Below are 26,584 nucleotides of genomic sequence, written 5' to 3' on the forward strand. Positions count from 1 at the left end.
GAGGGGTAAGTAATAAAGGTTTCCTTGATGCTTAGCTAGCAAAATGTATCTGTGTTTCTTTTTTTTTCAACTTCGGAAGTCGGAAGTTTTCTGCGTGAGAGCTTAGAGAAAGCTGACGACTTCCGTCTCCTGACCAACCAGACCGTACCTTCTATAAGCGTTTGATTGAGTCTCATACTTTGTATTGAATATAATGTAAATTACTGTAGGAATATTTGAAAATCTTTTTATTTGCAAATCAGTAAACATACAGCATTTTTTTTTCGCAAAAACAAATACAGATATATAAATAACAGTATGAGCAGTTAAGAGAAGAAAAAACTATAATGCTTGAACATGAACAAAATTTTAATAAAGCTAAAAAATCCCACATTTGGCTTCATGTAAATGTTTCAAAATATAGTGTCATTTTTTATCTTTTATAAGTACATTTTATGTCCACATGGTCAAATTATTTAAGGTTCCTACTGAGAAGCATAACAATTTAACTTGATAATAACAGAATACAATAAAGAGCTCTTTTTACAGCTTTAATATATACTATTTTTATACTTTACAGGGAAAGTCCAGATGTGCTTTAGGTTTTGAGATGAAAGTGATATACCAGGCAAAAAGTACAAAAAGGTAAAAAGAAACATTTGAAAATCATTTACAATTTAACTTCTTATCCATTTTACTACATTACTACTTTCAATAAGTGAAGAGTAATAATAATAAAAAAAATAACCTTACAAATCTCAAGTACAGAACTGAGGGAATGTAAAAATAATAAATAGTATTTGCCTAGAAGAAATCATTCAGCTACTCTCTGACATAAGAAACCAAAAGTTTATTTATTTTTATTCAGCAGGGAGCCATTTCATATTGCCTTAGTAAGCTCAAAAAGATACAATGCTTTGATTAAATATGAATGCTAAACAAATCCTTGTACTTGGAAGTACAAGGCTCTTGCATAAGTAGTCACTTAAAAAAACAAGGGATCACAGTTGATGTACTTTAGTTTTCTGCAAGAAGAGACACGTAAAGCCACTCATCAGACAGTAGAATCAGCTCTCTCCACATCTCAGGCTTTTGATTTCTTTCCCTAAGATCTTCTTCATCCTCTTTTTATCAGTTTTTCTTGGAGGCTCTCCATCTGATTGGCACCGGTTTCAGCTCCTGGGTTTTCATTCAGTTTATCATGGCCCTGAAACAAAACATTTTTTGATATTTAAAATCGTCTGTGCTCAAAATGCACTTAGCCTGTCTAACATTTTGTGCATTTACATTCTAAATACACTGCTCTGCATTTTTAGCTGAAGTACAAAGTTATAATTCTTTTGGTTGATTGATAGGAAAGGCCTTCTTAAGCAGTTGGCTGACCTGTGCTCCATTACGCTCACTGTAGGGATCTTCTTCACTTTCTTCCTCTTCTGCTCTCTTCTGTCTGTCATGCACTGAGTCATCAAGAGTCTAATGGATGTTGCAGTGGGGATGATGGGAACAAGTCATTTTTCATGTAGCATTTTGTATCACTTCCTCAGCACACCAGTCTATCAATGCCTGTATTCCCTCACCTCATCCTCTACATTGTCCTCATATTGCTCATCCAGCTGGTCTTCTTGCTGCTCGGGATTGCCTGCCACCTATTAATATAGTGCATCAGTAATCTGCTTATCGTTCCATACCAGTGGGTTGATTTACTTTAAACTTAGACGAGTTGATACGTACCTCTCTCGTCTCAGTGCGTGCACTCAATCACTGTAGCGTGTGGCGCCACTATGCTTGAGTTTAGCTTAGCACCATTTATTCCTTAGGATCCAAACAGGGATGAATTTAGAAGCTACCAAACACTTCCATGTTTTCCCGATACATACATTATAGTCATCATTTTTATCCGCTTAGGAAATCCCCACCGTTTATTTTGTCACCATACTTACTTCTGTAACTACTTCTTAACTGTAATCTTTAAATAGGGAAAACATGGAAGTGTTTGGTAGCTTCTAAATTCATCCCTGTTTGGATCCTAAGGAATGAATGTTGCTAAGCTAAACGCTAGCATAGTGGCACCACGCGCTACAGTGATTGAGTTTTTATACAGTCTATGGTATCAACTCGTCTAAGTTGAGGGAAGAACATAGTGGAATATGGAAAAATGGTGGCATTTTCCTTTAATGAAAAACATCATAATTCAAAAATTTGGGATTGTTAGGTTTTTTGAAAGAAGTCCTTTATGCTTGCCAAGGCTGCATTTGTTTGATCAAAAATACAGTAAAAACTGTAATACTTTGAAATATTATTATAATTTAAAATAACTGCTTTTATTTTAATATATTTTAAAACGTGATTTATTCCTATGATCAGCATCATTACTGGGTGTCACAGTGTCTTCAGTGTCACATGATCCTTCAGAAATCCTTCTAATATGCTGATTTGGTGATCAAGAAACATTTCTTGTTATCAATGTTGAAACAGTTTTTTTTTATATGAACCATGATATTTTCAGAATTCTTTGGTCAACTGAACATTAAAAAAAAATCAGCATTTATTTTAAATATATTTTTTTGTGACAATGTAAAAGGCATTACAGTCAGTTTTGATCAGTTTAATGTGTCCTTTCTGAATAAAATTCATTTCTTTAAAAAAAATCATCTTACTGACCCCAAATGTTTGAACAGCAGTGTATATTCAATATTGCCAAATAATGATAAATTAAAAAAATTAATCAAACTTGTACAAATGTCAGAGGTCAGTATCACTTCAGACTTTATTCCATGAATAATATAAGAGGAGCTTGTCTGTATCCTTCTTGTTAACTCACCACAAGCTGCTCATCCTCTTCAGGCCTGATCTTATTCGCATTGCTCTTGTACTCGGTTTCTTCTTCTGCCTCTTCAAATTCATCTTCGTTCTGGTTGTTGGCCTCATTCACAGAGTTCAAGTTTTTTTCTCCTATCCCCTGCTCAAATGAGTCATTTCAAGAGAGAATAAGTCATTAATAGAAATCATAAACTTCAAATGATATCATTTCCTGTGATAAAATTTTAAAGAAATTGTAATTTGCACTTCAAAGTCAAATAACTGAGCTTTTCGAGAAATAATACAGAGAAAGCGCAGCCACAGTGTTTACGCCACACTGCCTTGATGTTATTGAATAATTAATTTATGACTCTGCATGCAATTTGTCATTCACTCGGTGTGTAAGTCGTCCGGATCAGTTTTTTTCCTCTCTACATGTGACACAGATCTAATTTCTGAACAACAGCATAAACAAACATTGATCTTTTCAAATCTGTTTCAGGTCTCTTTCATTTCTGATCATGCAGTTCTTACTGCAAAAAGGAAAATTTGCAAATGCAGACCAAAAAAAGACACTGAGACAATATATAAAATAAAATACACACTGCATTATCAGACACACCTTTTTGTGCTTTTGCATCTCCTTTTCATCTTCTCGTCCAGCCATAACATGGTGTGATTGCACAGCATTCTCTGTATTTCAACAGAAATAAAAACTATACAGTAAAAAGTATTTTTCAAAGCTGTAAAAAAAAACTGATTATTGTTTTACAAGAAAAAACTACTTTAGGTTATCTACTTTGAAATTTCATGTTTAATTTATATGTAATTTGTGAAATTTAACCGCAATTTCATGGGTAAAAAAAATAAATAAATTCAGTATAATAACATCAGTGTTTTAATTTAAATGTTGTCAATTCAAATCTCAGCTTGGTAGCACTTTGGACTTTTGTGCTAGAACCCTTAACTTCATGAAATACAGTGGAATCAGAAAAAGCCAATACCTGCCACAAAATTATCCGTCCTTACCAGCAATAACTGTATCCAAAGCCTCAAAGTGTACTTTGGTTCTGTGAAGTGGCTCTGTCTGTGTCTGTTTCCCGGGGCTTTGGCTTAGCGTGTTGCGAGGGTTAATGCCCAGCTCTTCTGGGTTTGATAAGGAATGTTCCAGCACTGCCTTTTTCCCCTTATCCTCTCCTCCTCTATCCTTTGATGTGCTTCTCTCCTCTTTCTTGCCGTTTCCCTCAGTAAAAATATCAATTTGCCGAGGCTGCTTCATTGCCACTTTGGTCGCATTGTTATTTTCAATTTCCAACACACCTTGAGGGGATAACCCTTTTCCATTTTCCTCATATCCTTCCACCTGTGAAGGAGAAACATCCGTTTGACCAAAGTGTGGTGTGGCCTGATGATAAGACACTTGCATTAGCCACAGTCACACATTTACATTATTAGGTTATGTGAGTCATCTCATCCTGGAGTTGACAAACTAGCCAAAATGGCCTTTGAATATATACTTCAACTGCAATAGGAAGTGAGAATAATTTAAAAAAAGAATTAAGGCTTAATCCATTTGTGACGCGAGAGTGTGAACAGCACACATTCATGTCTACAGTAGGCTAATCCATAGGCTTCCTTACTAATAAAAGCAAAAAGCCAAATAGTAAATGTGTTAACGTTGTATGTTACATTTCCTTCTGTACCTGAATGGGCTTATTATGCAGCTCCTCATTTAGGCGCTCTACTGTCTTCAGTATATAGCTGCGGGTGCGTTCAGTTGCAAATTTATCAATTTTAGCATCTCGGCCTGTACTGGATGCTTTATTGCGATTCTCCTTTAATCGCCTCAGCTCTTCCACCTGAAGCTTTATTCAAACATTGAATTAGGATGAAATTAAAATTTCTCAAGTGATACTTTGTACTGCATAGATTGGGTAATGAAAGTCAAATAGTATGAGAGCTGACTCTATGAGAGAAAGATGCAAACTCAGCACAGAGACTGTAAAACATAAATTAAATACACAGCTAAGGAGAAAATGTACTGAATTTATAATGTTATATATTCTAACCTTCATAAATAATTGTTATAAAATAGATTCCTCAGTTTTATTTGAGAAAAATGTTTTATGCAGCATGACACTATAATTTCTACAATGCACGGTGAGGAAGAATAAGTCGTTTACATGTTAGAATGTGTCACAGTGGCATATTAGAGTGCTGTGAAAAAGTTTTTAAAATTGTTTGAAATTTGTCTGAATCTTTTAAGTGTGACAAATATGAAAACAAAACAAAAAAACAGAAAGGGGGCAAAAACTTTTTCACAACACTATATATCAGGTCAGCTATAATGTCAGTATTAAAATGTTAATAGCAGGCAAACATGCATCACTCACACATGGTCAAATGCCAGGGTGACACATCTGAAGTATTTACAGCTTGAGGTGGCCTAAGGCAAAGAAAAAGATCAACCATAATACGAGACTTAAGACATGCTTAAGATGTAAACATTGCTAGGCAGGTGTTTCCAACAAACTTAACTCCATTTCACATCTCTCTTCACATTTCAGCTGTCTTTGTAGGGTGAGATGGCATGAAATGAGATTAGAGCATGATTAGTAGGTTAAAAAGTTTAGGGTCAATAAAAATCTTTGAGAGAAAAAACAAAAATGGGTGCATTAGGATGCATTAAACTGATCCAAAGCAACAGTAAAGACATTTTACATGTTTCCAAAATTAATAAGTAAATGATTTCTGAAAGGATCATGTGACACTGAAGACTGGAGTAATGGCTGCTGAAAAATCAGCTTTGCCAGCTTTGTAATGATATTTAACAATATTGCTCTTTTTACTGTATTTATCTAACAAATGCAGCCTTTGTGAGCATAAGAGACCTCTTTAAAAACATAAAAAATCTTACAAACCCCAAACTTTTAACAGTTAATTTAGCTTGATCATACAATCACAAACATAAAATGTGTTTTCTTAAATTAATAGCAAACACAGTATATTAAATGTTAGTATCAGGATACCCAGCAATCAATTTTTATTTTATTTGCCAATTTGTTTTTGAATTTGTTAAAGGTGTTGCAGTGGCAGAATGTGATTGACTTCAAGCTTGATACACACAAACTTAAAGCAGTTGTCATGACTGTGTGTTACCTCGGCGGCAACAAGTGCATTTTTATGGTCTTGTAATGTGAGTGAGAGATGATCTTTTGAAGCTTGCAGGTTCTTGTGCTGTTCCTGAAATGTTGAGGAAGAAATAAATAACTGTAATTTCAGTGATGTTTAGAACAGTAAAAGTCTTGGTTTTAGGATTGCAAACTGAACAGCAATACAGTAGTCAGCATTTGAAGTGGATCGAAAAAAGTTGTCCAAGTTGTCCTAACAAAAGAACACATTTTGGTTTTCGGTTTTAGGACAACTTTGATGAAAGGTTTTGAACCACTTCAAATGTTGACTAGTATATTCCCTGTCCTTAACTGAACTACTACATGCAAATTCAAACTTCCTTGAAACTCTAATCACATAATGCATCACAGAATCCTTTGTAGTTTCTCTGACCTGCACATCAAGTAACTGTGTGTAGATGTCCTGATGAGCTTTCCGCAGCTGACTGTTCTCCGCTTGAAGGTTGTACATATTCTCTACAAGGAGGAAATCTGGTGATGAAAGACTCTAGCAAATGTATGTGGTCAGGGGCATTTTATATGGCTGGAAATGGATTTGGTCTGAGCCTTAAACCTGATTACTCTGAATACATACAAGAGTAGCACACAGATTCACCTTTCAGTCTGGAAATTTCAACCTCCTTCTCCCTCTGCAGATTGTCTATTTCCAACCTGTGCTCATCCAGAGCACGTTCATGATCCTGCCCTTGATTTTGGTGCTTCTCTTGAAGTTCATAGTATTGCATCTTCAAGTCTTCATGCTGGGACTGATTTAGTGGTATGCAAACGGAATGAAATTATTATATTTAACATTGTCTACAATGAAAATACCATAACTAGTTTATCAAAAACTTCCATTATTCCATCTCACCTTCAGTATTTGATGCTCTGTCTGCAGAGCATTCAGTCGATAGGTTGATTCTTGCTGTCAGGTCAAACAAACCTGTAAGTTATTATGCATCCACAACAGCTAACAGCAGCTCTATCATGTTTATACATCATTAGTAATCAAAACACCATAAGTTTTAAATTACCTTTTCTTTGTTGAGGGCCTTCTGTGATTCCCGCTTAAACACAAGCAAATCTATGATGTATTGACAATCAATAGAGGCTTAAAAACAAACGTGATGCAGAATGCATTCAGCACAACCTGGACTCATTATCATTCATTATCTATCATCATTATCAAATCGCATCCAGATTAAGTGGGTTGTGTATATCAGGAAATCAATTATTGTGCAAATGAACAGGACATTACCCTCTTCAGCCTTCTTATGCTCAAGTCTTTCTTTCTGGAGGGATTTCTCTAATTTAGAATGATGCTCATATACCACTGAAAAGAGAAAGAAAAATATTATTTTTTATATAAAAAGTTCATTTGTATATATTCAATTTCTTTTACGCAAGATATGTTTTCTTTTGGACAAAAATGTGATATGGACTTGACAGGTTTTATGAGATTCACCTTGATATAATGAACACTATAATCTGGCACAGAGAGGTGAAAATCCTCAGTGTAGTGTAACCCAATTTTTGTCAAAGGACCCCATTCAAAAGCTTAGGCAGAAAGCACTGCCATCAAGTGAAAGCAAATAAGTATTCTCAAGGAATCTTGTTCACAAGAAAATCTTGATGCTGTTCTGATGCGTGTCAATTATTATGCACCAACTATTAGGCTTGGATAAGAGGAATTAACAAAACAGGCCAAAACATTTTCAAAAGAAATCTCCGGAGGCATGCATCAGATATCTCAAAACAATCAGATAAGCCCTATTCAAACATCTAATACAAAGTGCCTTCGCTGTAGGATCTTTTTCATTCATTTTCTACCTTGCAGCTGCGCAGAAAGTGACTCTTGATGCTGCTGGTACTTCAAAGCCGTCGCCTCAGTCTTTTTCAGCTCTTTATGCATCTCATATGAGATCATGAAGGCGTACAACGTCCCGCAGACGAAGATGAGAAGTAGGAAAGACTGAAATATTCTTCGCTGTCGTCTCGAACAAATTCCTTTCCCCATCCTTTCCTCCTCTTCTTGAGTAGACAGTAAAGACTATGTGCCATCCGATTCTTCTTCAGTAACGTAAATGTTTAGGAATGCCACAATGATCCGTCTGTTTAATTTTTTTCTCCTCGCGATGCTGTCCCTTTAATGGACGCACCAGTTGATTTCTCCTAGACTTCTCGAGTTAGCCCTAATTATAGGCTACTTATCCCTTACGGAAAAAATAAGTCCGACTAATGGCTATGAATTGGCTTTTTCAAAACTTTCATACGTGTCATTCACAAAGGACTATCATTATTGTGAGTTTGTTCTAACCAACTCCTCCCTTTTGAGTACAGTGCCACCCAGAGGCCAGTGCGCTGACATACATTTACTTCGGTTACTGTACTCAAAAGAGATTAATGTGCATCAGAAATCCATCCAAAATATGACATATTCTTATAAAAGAGTGTTTTTCTCACCTAGGGGCACAAATATTTATTATATGTTTTCTGAAAGTCATTAGGCTACAACTTCTACCACATAAATTCCACCACATTCAGATAGGCCTAAACTATTGTTTTTATTAGCGTTTTGGGGTGAAGAAATATGGTAAAGTTTTAAATATGGCCGAAGTGAAATGTAAATGTATAGGCTAATTTATTAAAAAAAACTACTAATTCATAACATTATTTTATGTAGGTACACAACTGAACAATATTTCCACAATTCTTTCACAATTTGAGAAAATAATTAGCCTACAAACAAAAAACAATTGTGTTTTATTCTCATTTCTGGCTACTACAAATTAAAATTCATGAAATTCAGATGAAAAACTTGCTCGGATAGTAAATATAAACTGACAGAAGGCAATCTGCTGAGACTAGTTTTGCTAGTTTTGTCATTTAACTTTTATGAACATGATTGCAAATCATAAACCAGATGTTTGTAGTGTAAATTGCTCGGATAGTAAATATAAAGTATTTTCTTATTTTTTTGTTTTGTGAGTTTGAAGTTTGAATAGTATGATTCTAGTAAATTTGAACTTTTCTTGCAGTGAGGGTGTCACAGTGGTGGTCTTCATTCTACAAAGCACTTTAATTGAGCACAATCATTGCTCTGGTCAGATCATTCATATTTCTTTGTGATATATGTCTGAGTTGTGCAGCTGTGAAATTTTGATGCTAGTGATAGATAGTTCTTTACATTCCTCCGTCTCATGGGCCGACGACAACTACTTGATGTCCTGGAACAAGTGGAATGAAGTAGACTGGGGTCAGGAGGAGAAGCCAGCTCCTGAGAGAAGAGTTCAGGAGCAGAGGAGCTTTAGAAAGCTTATCTGCCATCATGCCAGCTGTACTACTAAAAGGACAAGAGCTTTGGGGACCAACTAATGCAAAAATGATTGAACCTTTTCTCTTTGTCAGCAAAGATTCCAGACCTGACAAAACCTCTGCTCAGTCTGCTGTTATCTGGGATGAGAACGTGGACTGGAATACATGGCTGGAAGGAGACCATCGAATGTGCTGGAAAGCTGAAGAGCCAGTCAGGTGTGAAGTATCCACTGCCTAAGACCTCTTATGAACACTGGGATGAGTCAAATGATATACATGCTGTTCACTTCTATAAGCTGGTAAGCAAGCCAAAGGGAAGACAGGAGAATGTGAAGTAGGCATCCAGCCCCTTGTTCTTGGGTGAACGGCAGGCAAAGAAGGATCCTGAAGATTTCCTTTGTCACCTTGCTACCTTTGTCTTAACATTTTAAAGTGACATTAAGGTAGGTAATGCTAGTCAACACAGGTAGGTTGCAATATTCTAGCAATATTCAAGAATCTAGCATGTTTGATTTGTCATATGCCTTTTCAAAGTTTTATTACAACAATTTCAACACTTCTTTCATCAAAATATTCCTGCTGTGACTTAAGTATCTGACCTGTGTTTTGATAGACTTTCTTTAAAAAAAAATGCAAAGAAATAAATGTTGAGTAGATAATAAAAGTCAGTTTTAACGTGTCCTCCATATAATAAATATAATTAATTAAAAATTTAAAAAACTGTTCATTTTAATAAAAATCAACTCCTGGGACATAAAAGTGTAGAAAAAGACACCCCAAAACGACATTAATGGCTTTTCAATGACAGCGTAAACTGCCAATCATGATTTTCTTCCTAAAGAAAAGTATGTTTTGTGTTTTGCTACAAATTCACAAATATTGTAACCTCTTTGTTTTTGAGCTGATGGATTTCCAAATAATTCTGAGCTCTACAAATGTAATTACTTGAACAATGTTGTTTACGATATTTCATACTCAGAAGAAAAAAAAAATGTTTCAAAACTATAGCAATATTTTTATGATACAGTTATTATTGTAATACAGAAATAGCAAGTGATATACATCAACTTTTAAAGTCATTGATACTGATGTGGTAGGCCTTCATAATAAATAATATGGTTAAATATAGCCTATTTTTTGACTGGACAAAGTTAGGTCATTTAACATGGTAGGCCTTCATAATAAATAATATGGTTAAATATAGCCTATTTTTAGGTTGACAGGACAAAGTTAGGTCATTTAACATGGGAGGGCTATTCTGACTGTATGTCTCACAAACCACTGGAAAATACTGCTCATTGTAACAATCATTACATGTACACATGTGGGTGTCATTTTAGAGTTACTGTCACTATGGTTAAAGCACACGCCTTGTTTGAGTTCATTTTATATTATTTGTGGTCAGACTGGAACAACTGGCAATAGTCATGAGCAACACCTATGCAGTAATACGCCACAAAGATTGTAAATTACCAAACTATAGAAGAGGGAAAATCTGTTTTGAATCATTGGTGACCAATGTAAACAGTCATGTCATTTGGAACAACAGAGAAACATTTCTTCTATTTGTAGTCCATTAATTATCCCCACTGAGCCACACCACTCAATTTATTAACTTTTTACTCATTTAACTAATTTATTTACATGGTAATGCAATTCTACTAAAAGCTAAAATTAAAAAAGAATACACAACATTAAACCATTTTAATTGGTTTAGTGTACAGTGTTTTAAGGTTAAAGAGATAATCATCCAAAAATGAAATCTGTGTCATGCTTTATTTTATTTCTTGTGTGGAACACAAAATAAGTTATTTTGGAGAATGTTTCAGCTGTTTAAGACTATACAGTAGAATTTCATTGTGCCCCACAGAGAGATGTAACAAAATATATATTTGTGTTCCACAGGGGGAAAATCATATATGACATAAGGGTGAGTAAATGATATGGAAATTTCATTTTTGTGTAGATTATCCCTTTAAAGGAATAGTTCGCTCAAAAATTAAACAACGTCAGGCCTTTCAAGATGTTTTTGACTTTCTTTCTTCAAAAGAACAGTACAGAAGATTTTTAGCTGAAACCGTGGTCCTTGGTTATTCATAAAATATAGGTCAATAGGTAATGACACTTTAAGAGTAAAAAAAAAGTGGTTACAGAAAAACTAAATTAATTCTTCAAATTGTGTCTTCTAATGATATATTGAAGTCTTATGAAGTGAAACAATTGCTCTGAACCTGAATGGATAAGTAATAAGTTTCACTTCGTAAAACCTCAATATATCATCAGGAGCCACGGCATTTATTTTCATTTGTATCTTCTTTTTTTCTCTTAAAGTACGGTACTCTTGACTCGTGTTTTATGAACCACAAGGGATCATGGGTTCAACTAAAAATCTTCTTTACTTTTCTACTGAAGAAAGACAGTCCCATACATCTTGGATGGCCTGAGGGTGAGTAAACAGCACATTTTCTGTTTTGGGAGAACTACTCCTTTTAGCAGTGCTTTTTATTTGGAATGAAAAAGAAGGTAAATACAAGATCATTGATGATATACAATGTAATATTACTTAATGTACAAAACTATATTGCAATGTATATTGGTGCAGTCTCAGTTGATATACTGAGAGCCACCATGTGGAATGATCTCTGAAACACCCCATCCAATCACATTCCCACGGCTATCACAGGATCCATCTTGATTGGCGTACTCTTTAATCCTCCCTGCATCCAGCACATGGTCCCACATGTTCACCCCTGTCATTTTTCCAGTGAACGCAACTGATGAGTCCAGATCTCTGTAGATACCTGAGCGGCTGCGCTCTTGCCCGAGCAGAATGAACCCATTACTGGGCAATACGTGCCCTTCAGCTACTCCAGGCACTCTGGCAACATTATCTCCATTCACCCACAAAGTGGCCAGCCCCTGCTCTGAGCTCCAAGCTGCACAGAAGTGTCCCCACTGCCCATCTGTTACTACGCTGTGAGCTTCCACTAGATGGGTCTCACCGCCCACCGTGAGGAGCACCGAGTGTCTTGCCAAAAGAAGCTGGAGCTCTTGAGGGTTTTTCTTGGTTCCGTAAGAGAAAAGCACTGTTTTATTCAGAGTCTGAGTAACTTTGGCCCACAGACAGATGGTGAATGATTGTAGGGACATGGACATGGAGGGTATTACCTCTGCGAAGATGTGCTTGGAGCGCATTGGAAATAATAAAGCCATTTCACAGCCTTAAAACAGAGTGAGCAAGAAATTAAAGATTCATTAATGCATTGAATCATTATGCAAATACTAACAAAGTACAGTGTTTGCAAAATATTTATTTATTATTTCTCAAGGCCAAAGATATTTTAAATTACACATTCTGTTATAAGTTAAAAGTTTGGAATCATTGTTTTTTTTTAATGTTTTTAAAATAAGTCTTCTGTGCTCACCAAGGCTGCATTTAATTTGATAAAAAAAAAATACAGTAAAAACACTAATATTGAAATGAAATATTATTATTACATTTAAAACGATCGCTAATATATTTAAAAAAAAAAGAAGTCATTTGATTGCAAAGATGAATTTTCAGCAGCCATTATTTCAGACTTCAGTTGTGCTCAGTTATTTAGTTAGGGCTTTTTAAAGCCTTTTTTCAAGATTCTTTGATGAATAAAAAAAGTTCAAAAGGACAGCATTTATTAGAATTAGAATTTTTTTGTAAGATTATCAATGTCTTTACTGTCACTTTTGGTCTCTTCTTCTATTAACTTAAAATATATTATAATTTATTTCTCAATATTAATGTTTTTACTGTCTTTTGATTAATTAAATTCAGCCTTGTTGAGGATAAGATAAATACACAGTGTTTGTCTGCCCTGTCAGTTCCGAATGCCCTAAACCAAACTGCCCTTTGCAAATTAATAAAGTGTATTAAATTAAATTAAAAAAACAGTGAAATCATAGATACCTGAGGGCCAGAAATCGATGTGCCGTTTGCTCGTTGGAAAAGAGCCAGCTGGGCATGTACCCTTTGGAGATCCGCAACGGTGGCCATAAGCGCTCTCTCCAGCTTCCCGCCATCTGCATTGCTTGCTTCTTGTTCCTTTGGATAAGCGAGAAAAGACTTCATGGCCACTTGCCCAAGACCTGCTCCCAGCAGTGAGCTGCTCTCCAGTTTGGTGAGACGTGTGGCCTGGTTCTTGCTGAAATGAATGAGCTGCTGCAGCGTCTCATTGTTTTGGGCTTGATAAGTATCTGCAGCCTCTCTGAGCTGCTCCATGGCTTTATTCAGATTGCCGTTCATCTGCTCACTTATACATTTACAGGTGTTTTCTGAGGCTTGGACACATGCTTTGTTGTTGTTAAGCTTATGGAGCTCCTTCTGTATGGAGTCCACCTCCACCTTAACCATGTCTTCATTCTGATGCAAGAGCATGTCTTGCTTCATTTGAGAGTCCTCCAGCATGATGAAAAGTTTGTTCCAGCGTGAGAGGTCTTGAGGCGTACAGGGAATTTGTGTTGCTCCTGCTGTGGACAAAGAGTATGGTTTTTACTGCTCTGTGTTGGTGCAACATAATACATTTTTTTTTTAGTTGTTAATTTATTAAAAATAATATAATAATAAAAAAAAATATAGTTGTAATGAATAACATTGTTATGGTTTGTTTTCATCCTTTTTTCCCCAGGTCTGCTGCTAAAAGTTTTGTAGTGGTCATAAGGAATACCAACTGCCTCTTTGCTAAATTCTCAGAGACAAGTTCTCTGAAAATGAATAACCTTTGATGCTCATAAGCATCCTCTGGTTAAAATGTTCAAGCCCTTCATTGTTTTTTTTGCGGGAGTGTGTGTGTGGAGGTGTGTGTATGTGTAATGTGTTGTGAAATATAAAAACTTTTTTGTTTTTTTAAGCTGTGGGTCATGACTCATGACATTATGCTTTCATAGCACTGTGCATTAAAAATACAGATATTTAAATATATTTGGGTTGTTGACATTAAATATTTTTAGAAAGTTGCCATATGCTGTTCTGTAATATGGTACATTTAAAACTTTTAACAGCAATATTTTGCTTTTTTTATAATTATATGTGTGCAACTTATTATTTTAAGTTAAGAGGTTTTATGGAATATTGTTCTTGAATTTGTCGCATGAACATTTAAATCTTGTGAAAAGCATAAATGTGAAATGTGAAAAATCATTTGTATTTTTGATATTAATTTGTCACATATAAAATATAAAATGAAGACAAAAATGTACTTAAAAATAGGGAAATAATGATAAGCACCTAATATATGTTTCCTTTGATCAATTTTAACACTGAAATTTAACTAAACAATTCAACTACCACTTTATTCAGTAGTTCTGTTTTAAAATAATTTGTCATGCAGTCATGATTATTTTAAAATGTCAAATGAAATGAGCAAAATGTCAGTACAGCTACATAAAAATAAATAAATAAAAATGAAGAGACATCTGGAACTGAAAAATACTTACTTTGCAGGCGTTCACCATTGGAGATTTCATTATAGTAGGAATCAGAGTAATCCTCTCCATATTCATAACCAAACACATTCCCACTAAAAAAGCAGGGCAGGCAGAGGGCCAGCAGGGCCCGGGGCGCATACATTCTGATGTTAATGCTGGTGTGTATGTTAGTCTGCCCCTGCATGTAATCAGATTATTTTGAAGTAAATCAGATGTTCTGTTGTTCCTCGTGTGCCTGGAAAAACCCACTGAGCGTACATGAGACTGAGCAAGCTCTTTTAAACACAGCACTCAGAGCAGAGCTGTCACAGTCTGAGTAATACTTTGTTGGAGGTGGGCAGCATATGTGATCTACTCAAATGTCACAGCCTCTACCGCTGGTTGGGCAAGAAATTGTCATGGGGGTGTGGAAAGGAAAAGTAGAAAAGAGGTTGGGTCTCCCCAAAGGAGAATTCTGCTTCAGGTCAATGTGGAAGCAAAGGGAGAAATATTTGGGCAAAAAGATGTTTGATCTTATGGGAGTAGCTATAATGTCACCAGAGGGAGCTTTCCTTTGTATGTTGTCCAGGAGTTAACCCATCCATTTATTTCTTTCTTATCACTGCTCAGCACTTGAATATGGGAGTTCCTCTTTTACGTCTGCTTCTTAAAGGGATAGATCAGACAAAAATGTAAATTTTGCCAGTGATTACTCACCGTCATGTCATTCCAAACCTGTATGAACACAAAATAGGATATATTGAAGATTGTCCTCCACAATGAATGTCAGTGGGGTCCACATGTCATCAAAAAACATGAAATAATTTTGCATTCCACAGAAGAAAGAAAGTCATATAGGTTTGGTATGACATGAGGTTGAGTAAATCATGAGAGAATGTTTATTGTGGGTCAGTCCATTTAATAATCTGAGGTTTCAACTCTCTAAATATTAACAGGGAGTGTAAATATTAACTGTGGGTGCATTGGAGCATCAATCTCTGATTGAAGTTTAACTCATTCGCCATATTGTATAGAGGGAAAAGAGAACTTGGGAACTGAGTTACACAACCCAATATTGAAATAATTGTGTTCAAGTCAGATATTAATAAATTACCAGCAGATCTCAAGATAAACAATGAGTGATTGAGTATGTCATGGCTATTTAGACCCTTAGGGCAAACTCTTAATGACACAAACAAGTTAATAAATACAATACAAAACAATGAAATAATATCGTCTGGTTTCCAGCTTTCATACTATTGAAAGAAACATTTGTGACCTCACTACATTTTGTAAGAACAGACAGAAAACTGAAAAAGTCACCCTTCACGCAATATTGTGTCTTGAACACCTGAAACGTATTTTTTTCCTGAAAGGTCTTTTCCAGCAGAAATATTTTTGTCAGCATGAATCAGACCAAAGCAGATTTAAATGAATGCTCCACCCACTGCTTATGAGCAGAGAGACGTTTTTAGAAGCACAGCCAAATAATTTATTGAGGTGAGGACAAACATCTGTTAAATACTCCTTGTCTGAGGCGTGTCTTTATTTTCCAAATATACTGGCTATTATAAGAGGGACAGAAATAGCATTGTTTAACTGCAGACTGATTTAGTGTGCGTCTACTTTTGTGCTGGGCACATGTGTGAGTGTTTAATCAGTATCACCTTTTACACTCTGTTCTTAGACTGTAAAATAAGTACTTTGCTACAGTAATATAGTATTATATAACACAGTAATTATATATATATATATATATATATATATATATATATATATATATATATATATAAATATATATATATACTGTATATATGTGTGTGTGTGTGTGTGTGTGTGTGTGTGTGTGTGTGTGCGTGCACATGTATATGTGTGTATGTATATTTACCTTAAATATGATGCCATAAAATGGTTTATTTATTACCTCAGAGACTGGCAATTAAATATTTTGGCATTATTAATATTTTTCTTAGAATATTATAATATTCTGCATTATATAATCTTCATTGTTTCATTGTAGAGAACACTGACTCACGTTTCATATTTTTTTCCCCTCACACCTTTGGCACACACAGTTGTTGACACTATAAATGTCTGATTATTTGCTTAGAACTTTTCTGATTGTTTTTGCTAGTAAGCGGGGCTTGATATGTGCATATTTCTCCCCTAATTCAGACGAGACTCCAACTTTTCAGAAGGCATTAAAACAACTCAGTAAAGGAAAGCTTTATGTGTTTTCCATTTTAAAATGATGTACTGTTTGAACATAGATAGATAAAACATCTGACAGTTGTGCTTTTATATATATATATATATATATATATATATATATATATATATATATATATATATATATATATATATATATATATATATATATATATATATATACTCTCTCACACACACACACACACACAATATATATATAATTAGCTGTTGTACTTGGTCCACAATTAACAAATTAAGTAGCAAATAAAAATGGTACTAAATGGTAATTTCTGCACTACTTATTCAAAATTAAGTTAAACTATGCACATATGTATATGATTTTACTAAATATCTGCTCATTATAATGGGCAGATCTATCTACATCAAGTCAGTAAGAAAACAGTATTAAAAATTCCAAAAGACAGAAATTCTGAGAAGCAGTCATTAATCTGAACGTTTATGAAATCTCTCCTCCGGTGATTTATCAATACTGGCAGAGAGTTTCATTCCATTCTTCTTTTTACTATTTGTGGGGGATTTACAGACATGCCGCATATGTGTCACATAGAAACAGAAAAATTTGATCACATGTGATTTGTTCTGCATTTATAGTTCAGCATTCAGTTCACAAAACAGAGCACTCTCAGTCAGAACAAAATTGAGAACATGTGGAGATGGAAATATTTACACTTCTGGGCCTTCTGGGGGGTGAGGTGGGAATTAGACCCAGTGTGAACCAGGCAACAGATCTAGCCTGTTTCTATAAATGGGTTTCAGATTGTGAGGTATACAGGAACTGAAATTTTGCAGGTGTCCTGTGACGCTCTTTCTCAATAAAGCAATGCAGCTGGTTTGTGGGCCGTGCAACAAGGCACCTGTAGTGTATACCATAAACCAGAGGGGATATAATATATTTACACTTGAATAAAAAAAAATAAAAAAAAACACACACCTTTGCTTCCCTCCACTGACACACATTCAGGAATGGAAAATGACCTCAGGCTCGGCACAATCTGAACAGCAGAGAGGTGAGAGGTTGAAAATGTTTCATACAACAGCAGTTTGTATGTTAACCATCGGTTGCCAGGTCTCTGCTGTATGTCACTGCCACAGGCTTTGGAAAATCATTAGCATGTTAAGAAAATATAGCTGACTTTGCTTTCTAAAAGGAACACATTTAGTTTCACTGGCATAGAAGCAGCCAATCAGTTTTGCTTTGGGTAATGGTGGACGGAGACATCTAGAAATGAAAAATTCCTCAGGTGAAAGGAAACATGTTCACCCTGAAGTCAGACAAAGAAACATGCTGATTTACGTCACCCTGCTGTCCATGCCGAGCTCGCTTACGGGCGACAACTTTTCTTTTTTCCAATCTCAGGGGGCTACTTCAAACCTGCCTCATAAAACGCTGTATTGTTCAGTTTTAACTGTGCGGTACTGCTGATGATATTTCCTTCCTGTGGACTTAAAGGGTTTTAGATATTCATTTCACTCAAGAATGTTTTGTTCATAATGATGGTACCCTCCCGGGTCTATGAAGCCCCAGCAACTGTGAAAAATAAAGCACTCTTAGAAAAATTGAGCGCATACGCAGACATCATTTTTGCTTTAAAACATCAAAATTTTCACCCCTAGCAAGATGCAGTGTGTGCTTTTCTGAACCTGTGAGTGTGAAACATTACAGCTCTCTAACCAGAATCCCAGTAGTGTCATTCAAAGGGCCAGCAGATCTGGAGTACATTATGAATCCCCAGTCACTGACAGAAAGGATGAATAATTACCTGATTAAAATGTCTCAGTGAGTTATTATGCAAGAAGAAGCTGCAAGATGTTCCTCCTCTGGGACATTCGGTTTATTCAGTGCTACTCAGCTGCCAGTAATACATTGTATGTATGAGAGAAAATGACACTTTGCACTTGCATGACTGACATGCAATGTAATTTAAATGGCTGTCCAACTGAGCTAATTTTCAGTTTTTTGAAAGCCACAGCATAGTCACAAACATATTGTGTAACAAACTGAAGCAAAGGGGAAGGGGCTCCCTTTTATACAACTGAAAAAGCAGCTTGTGTGCAAGGTGTTATTTGCATGCTGGCATGCACTGAAAACTACACTGGTGCAAACCTCATGAGAAAAGCTCCCAAATGTGAAACATTTGAAAATAATTCACATAATTGTGTGTGATACAATACCATATAGTAATGCATATGCATAGGAAACAGGCTATTTTAAGTAAAGTTTCACAGAATATAATAGAATTGCTACTGCGGCAGGATATTTTTGTCTACAGTAGGGCTTGTTTATTCTTTCTCTCAGTAACTTGGGACATGCATTTCACAAAAACAACACACAGGCAAAGAGGAGGAAAATACTGTGAAAATACATTGATTTAAAAAAAAAAAGATTTACTGTTTGCTGGCAGTGACATCAAAATGTTTTCACTTGGACTGAGGAAAACAGCATTTGCACAAACTTCTCTATAAAAAATGATTCTGCCCCTGTAAATTTCTCTTAACTATTTAGATTTATGAAAAAGTGCAGTAATAAGAGATCAAATTGGATTTGGATCTTTTACAAAACATTTGTTTATTGAAATCTGGTGTTTTGGGGAAAATCAAATGTGACACTAATGAATTTCTTGTGTACTTTAATTGTTTTGGACACATCTCAATAAGGATATTAGTTGATAAATGAGAGGGGCAAGTGGGTAAATGCAATGAGGTCAAACTGAGTATCAGTGACATCTGGCATCTCTCCTACTTCCTGCTTGGTGCACAGCAAAGACCCAGGCTATCATTTACCCTCTCAGCAAATGTAGCCAAATAGTATAATCAGTGCTGATTAAGACATTAAAGAGGAAAAGTTAATCACAGGTTTCTGTTCCAAACAGTAGTTTACCAAATTATTCCGTATCCACATTTTTAAATCTGTATATTTTAAAACAGTGTATTAAATGGAAAATTAATATGTGAAAAAGCAAATGAAAGAGAAGTATCATACTTTATTGCACTGTTGAAAAAAAAAAGTTATTATATAAGTCTTTTTTTTTCTCCTGGGTATGTAACTAATGGTGTCGTTGATATGAAGAGGGAAGCACACGATTTCCTAAAGTCAACAAATATCTTTATGTCTTGTTGACCAGGTGTCTAGGCATATCACATCCCCTCTGTAAGCTGTCTCATCAGTTTCAGCGATGAGCCCCTCACTGTGGTGTAGGTCTCAAACATGATGATGTTATTACTTTGGTACTTGGCAACACAGTACATCCCTGCAGGGACCTGGTCCACACCGTGGCATAGCAAGAAATCTGACCTTGTACTTATCTATCTATCTATCTATCTATCTATCTATCTATCTATCTATCTATCTATCTATCTATCTATCTATCTATCTATCTATCTATCTATCTATCTATCTATATGTCTGTCTGTCTGTCTGTCTATCTGTCTATCTATCTATTGTGTCTTTAAGTTGTTTTATTCAATTTCCTTTCATTATTAAAAACAAACGTATACTAAGCTTTCTAAATTAGGACATGTCGTGGACTTAGATTGTTTTATATATATATATATATATATATATATATATATATAATATATATATATATATATATATATATATATATATATATATAATATAAAATTACAAAATGTACTATGCTTTAAAGAACAGCACGAACCACATAGCTCACTTACACAATATCGCGGTATTCTACGGGAATTCACCAGGCCAGCGGAGCCGCTGACGTCACGTCCGTTGTTGTATTGCGTCAATCCTGCTTCAATCCTAACCACGAAACGTTGCCATTTCCGCCTGGCAGACGAAAAGTATACGGTTTGTGATAACGATTTACCCGATCACGATGTCTCTGGGTGTTTTATCTCCTCATATAAACACTCTACCAAACAGCCAAGGTATACTTATCGGTGATAAAGTGTACTCGGAGGTGTTTCTGGCCATCGATAGCTCGTTAGTATCCGAGGAGACACTCTCCACGACCCCGTCCATGCTAGATGGCCTCGATCGTGAGACTGAGACAGACCTGCGGATTCTGGGCTGCGAACTCATCCAGGCCGCCGGGATTCTTCTGCGTCTGCCACAGGTTACTGTCTAAATATGTTAAAGTATATGTGAATTAGTCCGTTAGCTTAGTTCCTAATGATCTTAAGGTATAAGACGATGTGCTTGGCACCGGCACGTTCATACCGGCGGCCCTTTGTCTTCCTTCAGCTGATGTAAGCCCTGTAAATGTATTTTGGAATGTCGTTAAAACAGATTATTTGTTTTCTACTTTTAACTGTCTAACAAGTAGGTGTTGTTTTCATGTCAAGTGACATAAACGTTGTTTTTGATGTATTTTTTGTTAATTTGAATAGGTGGCGATGGCGACCGGACAAGTCCTTTTTCAACGATTCTTTTACTCGAAGTCCTTCATCAAGCACAGCTTTGAGGTAAGTCAGACATATAAAATGAAAAAAAGAAAATGATTGAACCCAGATAATGAAAATAATTGTGGTTGTCACTTTAAATCAGATTGTTGCCATGGCCTGCCTCAACTTGGCATCAAAGATAGAGGAATCGCCGAGAAGAGTGAGGGATGTGATCAATGTTTTCCATCACTTAAAACAAGGAAAGGGCAAAAAGTAAGTCGATTATGGGTTTTTATTCTTAGTTAAAGTCCAGGGTGAAACTTTTAGCATTAAATCCAGGAAATTTAGTAGATGAGACCCGTAGAATTTCATATCCATTAATTACGGATTGCGCATGTAATGATGATTTGTTTACATAAAGCCATTTTGAAAATTGGGTTATTTATTTTTTTATTCTAAACATGTTAGTATCATCTGTGAAGAGAATATGAAATAACGCAGAAAACATAGACCACAGAAATGTAGTTTTTCTAATAATATATCATGTCCAACATGTACTTACATCAGCCGTTTTTGCTTTTTGTGTTGAACCAGGAGTACCCCTCTTGTCCTTGATCAAAACTACATTAACACCAAGAACCAAGTGATCAAAGCGGAGCGCCGTGTCCTAAAGGAGCTGGGCTTCTGTGTTCACGTCAAACATCCACACAAGGTAAGTTTTCAATTCTAAAATTCTGCTGCTATCCAGAATATACTTTGCTGCTGTTATCTATTTTTGTGTATGAAAATCCTGCTAGTGTCCGTAATTAATTTTCAGTTTTTAACTCTTTCAGATTATAGTCATGTACCTGCAAGTTCTTGAATGTGAGAAGAATCAGATGCTGGTACAAATAGCATGGTAAGTGTGATTATGTTTTTGGATGTCATAAAAATGCCCTGTAAATTATGACTTGGAGATATTTTTTTTTTCCCTTATAGGAGGAGACATTGCCTCAGGTTTATGGTTGGACTCATGCCGTGTTTCCACTAGTAACATTTGCTGATAAGACCTTGAACTTGTGTGAAAGAGCTTGGTAATTATCCACCAAGTACTATGGTACTAAGTATCTACAGGACCTAGTGGAAACACTGCATTATAAAGCATGAGTTGTATTTTGTAGCTTGGTATACCTAAAGGTAAGATAGGTTCACATCATTCTGGCATCACATGTTTTTTTGTAGTAAAAATGCAGAAGTGTTCTGTAGGTCACATGTTTGTTGGTTTCATGCACATCATTGAGGTTAAGGCTTATGGAGAGCTCTGTTTAACTTTGTCCTTTCTCTACTCTTTGATTAAAGGGTAGCCCATGGTGGTAAGTGTCACAGAAAAAAACACCCGAACTCCTCAGGGCACAGACCCGGGAGCCCCTCCCACCTCATTGGCTGGCCTTTTCGAGACTGCCAGCCAATCCAGTGAGAGCTCTCAGCGGAGGTTCTCTGAATGGAAGGCCTTGGCTTTGCTTGGGGGGTCCAGGATTTGGTTTTTTTTTTTTTTTTTTTTCACACAGAGCTTGAGTACTAGTACTTAGTTGTGCACTTTATGCTCTCTAAATCCAAAAGATTTTTTTTTTTTAGCAGTGAAAACGGTATGTTACTTTTTTCATATGAATCATGTTCATGTGAATTTTGTTACAGTGAGTTGTCCCTGATAATCCACCTTGAAGTGATTCTTGCCTCTCCTCACAACTTTTTGATACGGGGTTTGAAAAAATTCGATTTCGCAAAAAACATTAGCTTTGTTGTTGTTCTTCAGTTAGTTATTTGTTTTTTAAATTTAAGATTTTAGTATTGCCACCATCATGGCTACATTTAAAAAGTGAGGGAAAGGACATGAAGTTAAGAGTCTCCAGAAGCCATATGAGAGAGAGAGCATGGCAGGTGTTGCATAGGTGTTTCTTTATGTGTTGCAGGAATTATATGAATGACGCGCTCAGAACCAATGTGTTTGTGCGGTTTGAACCTGAGACCATTGCGTGTGCCTGTATTTTACCTCGCTGCTGCTCGAGTACTTCAGGTACGTCTTTGGATTTATCTGTCTATTTTTTATCTATTTCATTCTTTCTTTTTATTTCATTAGGTCTTTTTCTATTTCTTCAGATTCCTCTTCCTTCCAAGCCATACTGGTATCTTGTTTTTGGTGCTACGAAGGAGGACATCAAAGAAATATGTATCAGCACGATGAAGCTTTATTCTAGAGAAAAGGTAGAGTTTGTTTATTTGCTTGGCACATTACTTTGACAGTCTCTATTTCTACTAATTGTTGTTACTTCATGCTGTTGTTAAAACTCCATCATTCTCTCAGCCTAACAGTGAACAGCTTGAAAAACAGGTGGAGAAGAGGAAGGTGGCCCTGGAAGAGGCAAGACTAAAAGCCAAAGGACAGAATCCCAATGGCACGCCAGCTCTCGCTGCCATTGGTGGATTTTCCCCAGCATCAAAACCCTGTAAGTTTTTGTTTGTTTGCTTTTTCTTACTAAACAAGCTATTTGCAAGTACTTGTCAGTTCACAGGTAGCTAAAATGTTTTCCTTTTCCAGCTTCTCCACGAGAAGTGAAGGTGGAAGAAAAATCGCCAAACTCTAAACTAGTGAAGGAGACTGAGAAGAGACTGTTGTTTCCAAAAATCCCCTTAAATGGGTACGTTTTAAAATACAGCACCATAACCAATTATTTATTATTATTATTTTTTTGTTTGTGCCGGGCAATGTGATTGTATTAGTGTTGTCAAAAATACCGACCACGAAAGTCGGTACTGAAATTTTAAAAACGTCCATTTCCTGCTAACATTTGAGCGCTGTTGAGCGTATTCTTAAAAGATATGACTGCGTTTGGCTACAATGATCATGGCTTTCACGCTCTTCACCGAGCACTTTCACAGAAGCACACAAGAGCGTTTGAAAGCCGCGTCTGTCAGCGGGTCCCTAATATATCTGCACATAGACAGATCCACTGACAGACGCAGCTTTCATTGTAAAAAATCGCGATCGGTTCTTTTGACAACACTAGACTGTATATACTGTGTGAAATGTGTGTATACCAAACAATAGATTTGTCTTTTGATAAGAGATGGTTATATCAGTTATACTGGTATGTCAACATTTTTTTAAATTCTGAAATTATTCCTGTTTTTTAACTGTTGTGTGTTAAAGCTGTTTCTGTACTGATGCCAAATTCCATCATTCACAAATAATTTGACCATTTTGGGGTAAAATAAAAATAATAACATTAGGTCCCTTTTCATCTTTGAATGTAAGGTTGCTTATTGCTACAACTTTCTGGTAAATTTCAAACAAAAACAACTACATTGTGGAATTATTTTATCATAATGTGATTTTGGTCGTAATGCACAACATTTTTTATTAGTAGTTCATGTTAAAAAAAATGTAAATACTTTTTAAAATGTAAGTTTATTTTTTAATTTATTTTTTTTTTTTTTTTACTTTAGCAATGTTTTTTCACATTTTAATTTAGTACTTCAGCTTAGTACTTATTTTAAGTCACATGAATTTTAATTGACCTAAACTATAAAAAATATTTTTTGGGGTTAATAGCAACACTGCTGCCCATCTCGGTTTTTGTTGTTCTTTACTGTCCTATATTGATTATTGTTTTTTTGTTTGTTTTATCTTTCCTGTATAGCAGCATGAAAAAGGAGGATAGCAAAAGTGTTTCAGAATGGCAAGAACCACAGCCGGTCTCGCTCACGATCTTGCTCGCCATCCCGATCTCCACACAGACAGTAAGTTTCAACATACACTTTCACTTCAAGTGATATTTCATACCTGTACACCAGGTTAATGTTTAAAATAGATTAGTTTTTTCTGCTGCTGACATGCTGTTCTCTTATTTTTAGTCAGAGGAGCCACTCCGGAACGTACAGCTCTCAGAGCAGCCACAGTCCATCGCCACGGCAACACAAAGGTCGCAGAGCTTCACCAATCACGCAGCTCAGGACGGAGCGAGACAGACAGAGCGATACTAGTCGGCACAGCAACAAAAGGAGGCGATCACGGAGCCGATCTCGCAGTAATCCCCGCAAACAAGCCCGTGACCGTGACTATGTGAAATACAAGCATGATCGCAGTCACCACTGGGACCATCGTGAACAAGACCGTGACAGATCACATGATCACGGACGAAGCAAACACCAGAGCAGGTCACATTCTGGACACAGCCACAGCAGACACAGGAGATGAGACGTTCAGCACTGCTGAATGAAACCGAGGGAACTACGATGGCATTGGACAACAGGACTAAATTGTAGATTGGAAAATGCTTACTTCAATACAATGTTTCCCCAGAGTTAACCTTGTTAAGAAGTGGATGTTCTCTTAATGTTTTTGTTCTTGCATCTGACCGGCTCATGTAGTGTTTGGTTAGGCAAGCTAGTGGTGCCTTTTATGTATTTGACAATTGTGTTATATGTTAAACTTGAAAGTGAACAACTGACTGCTAAAAATCTGCCAATATCAGGGATCACAGTTGCACAGGAAAGCGCAGACAAGACCTGTGTGTTAAATATTTTCCAAATGCACAGCCGTTTTTGTGCACTGTACAAATAAAGCTTATTTTTATGATGACTTCTTTGTATTCATCTCTCCTCAAAAAATAAAAATGCTTTATTCAAATTATGAGATCCTTTGTTTTACTGCATATGGTGTGTTTATTAAAGGGTTAGTTCACCCCAAAATGAAAATACTCTCATTAATTACTCACACTCGGGATGTCTTACAGGTTGGAACAACCTTCATTCATCTTCGGAACACAAATAAGATATTTTTGATGAAATCCGAGAGGTGTGGTACTCATGAGTGGTGGCAGACTGACCCGGAAGACAAGAAAACGTTGAATAAAGTCATAATTTTAGGGAGTTTTTTTTTGCACACCAAAAGTATTCTTGTAGCTTCATAACATCATGGTAGAACCGCTGATGTCTTGCTGTCTATGGATTTCATGAAAAAATATCTTAATTTGTGTTTTCCGAAGATGAACGAAGGTCTTACAGGTTTGGAATGACTTGGGGGTTAGTAATTAATGACAATTGTAATTTTTGGGTGAACATTCCCTTTAAGTTACTTCAAATTAATGAAATAAAACAAAACACTCCTTGGCTCTTTTCACAAAGCTGCTGGTGTTTTCAGTGGCTAATAGAAGCTGGTTTTATATCTTGACCACATTAGCAGAATAAATGGTAACTTAGGGTTAAGTGAACTAGCATTTTTTTAGGTAAATGTTTATGAGTATACTAGTGTTATTTGTTAATTC

At 35.9% G+C, this 26,584-nt stretch overlaps 2 protein-coding genes and 1 pseudogene across 8 annotated transcripts; 1 reads left to right on the forward strand and 2 right to left on the reverse strand.

Annotated features, from left to right (window-relative positions):
• Nucleotides 1-24: 24 nt before the first annotated feature.
• On the reverse strand, nucleotides 25-8,270 carry LOC109072828 (Golgi integral membrane protein 4-like). 7 transcript variants are annotated; one of them, XM_042718576.1, is made up of 14 exons: nucleotides 7,779-8,270; nucleotides 7,207-7,281; nucleotides 6,983-7,032; nucleotides 6,820-6,873; nucleotides 6,565-6,715; nucleotides 6,343-6,425; nucleotides 5,938-6,021; nucleotides 4,482-4,643; nucleotides 3,808-4,141; nucleotides 3,401-3,471; nucleotides 2,801-2,938; nucleotides 1,557-1,625; nucleotides 1,363-1,452; nucleotides 25-1,186 (listed from the first exon to the last, which is right to left on the reverse strand). In XM_042718576.1, exons 1-14 carry the CDS (start codon nucleotides 7,963-7,965, stop codon nucleotides 1,097-1,099), a joined length of 1,638 nt encoding a protein of 545 aa, XP_042574510.1. In that variant the 5' UTR covers nucleotides 7,966-8,270; the 3' UTR covers nucleotides 25-1,096. The 7 variants fall into 7 exon arrangements, with proteins under 7 accessions (XP_042574510.1, XP_042574516.1, XP_042574515.1 ...); XM_042718582.1 differs by having other exon boundaries at nucleotides 6,983-7,003; nucleotides 7,779-7,832; XM_042718581.1 differs by lacking the exon at nucleotides 7,779-8,270 and adding an exon at nucleotides 7,414-7,772 and having other exon boundaries at nucleotides 6,983-7,003.
• Nucleotides 8,271-10,275: 2,005 nt separating this feature from the next.
• Nucleotides 10,276-14,973, reverse strand: LOC109072827 (pentraxin-related protein PTX3-like). Its single transcript, XM_042718584.1, has 3 exons — nucleotides 14,733-14,973; nucleotides 13,215-13,766; nucleotides 10,276-12,484 (listed from the first exon to the last, which is right to left on the reverse strand). The coding sequence occupies exons 1-3, from the start codon at nucleotides 14,905-14,907 to the stop codon at nucleotides 11,868-11,870; spliced, it is 1,344 nt and encodes a 447-aa protein (XP_042574518.1). The 5' UTR covers nucleotides 14,908-14,973; the 3' UTR covers nucleotides 10,276-11,867.
• Nucleotides 14,974-20,667: 5,694 nt separating this feature from the next.
• LOC109083376 lies at nucleotides 20,668-25,947 on the forward strand (annotated as a pseudogene).
• The last annotated feature ends 637 nt before the right edge of the window (nucleotides 25,948-26,584 follow it).

This window comes from Cyprinus carpio, chromosome B2 (assembly GCF_018340385.1).
Source record: "Cyprinus carpio isolate SPL01 chromosome B2, ASM1834038v1, whole genome shotgun sequence".
NCBI classification, from domain to species: domain Eukaryota; kingdom Metazoa; phylum Chordata; class Actinopteri; order Cypriniformes; family Cyprinidae; genus Cyprinus; species Cyprinus carpio.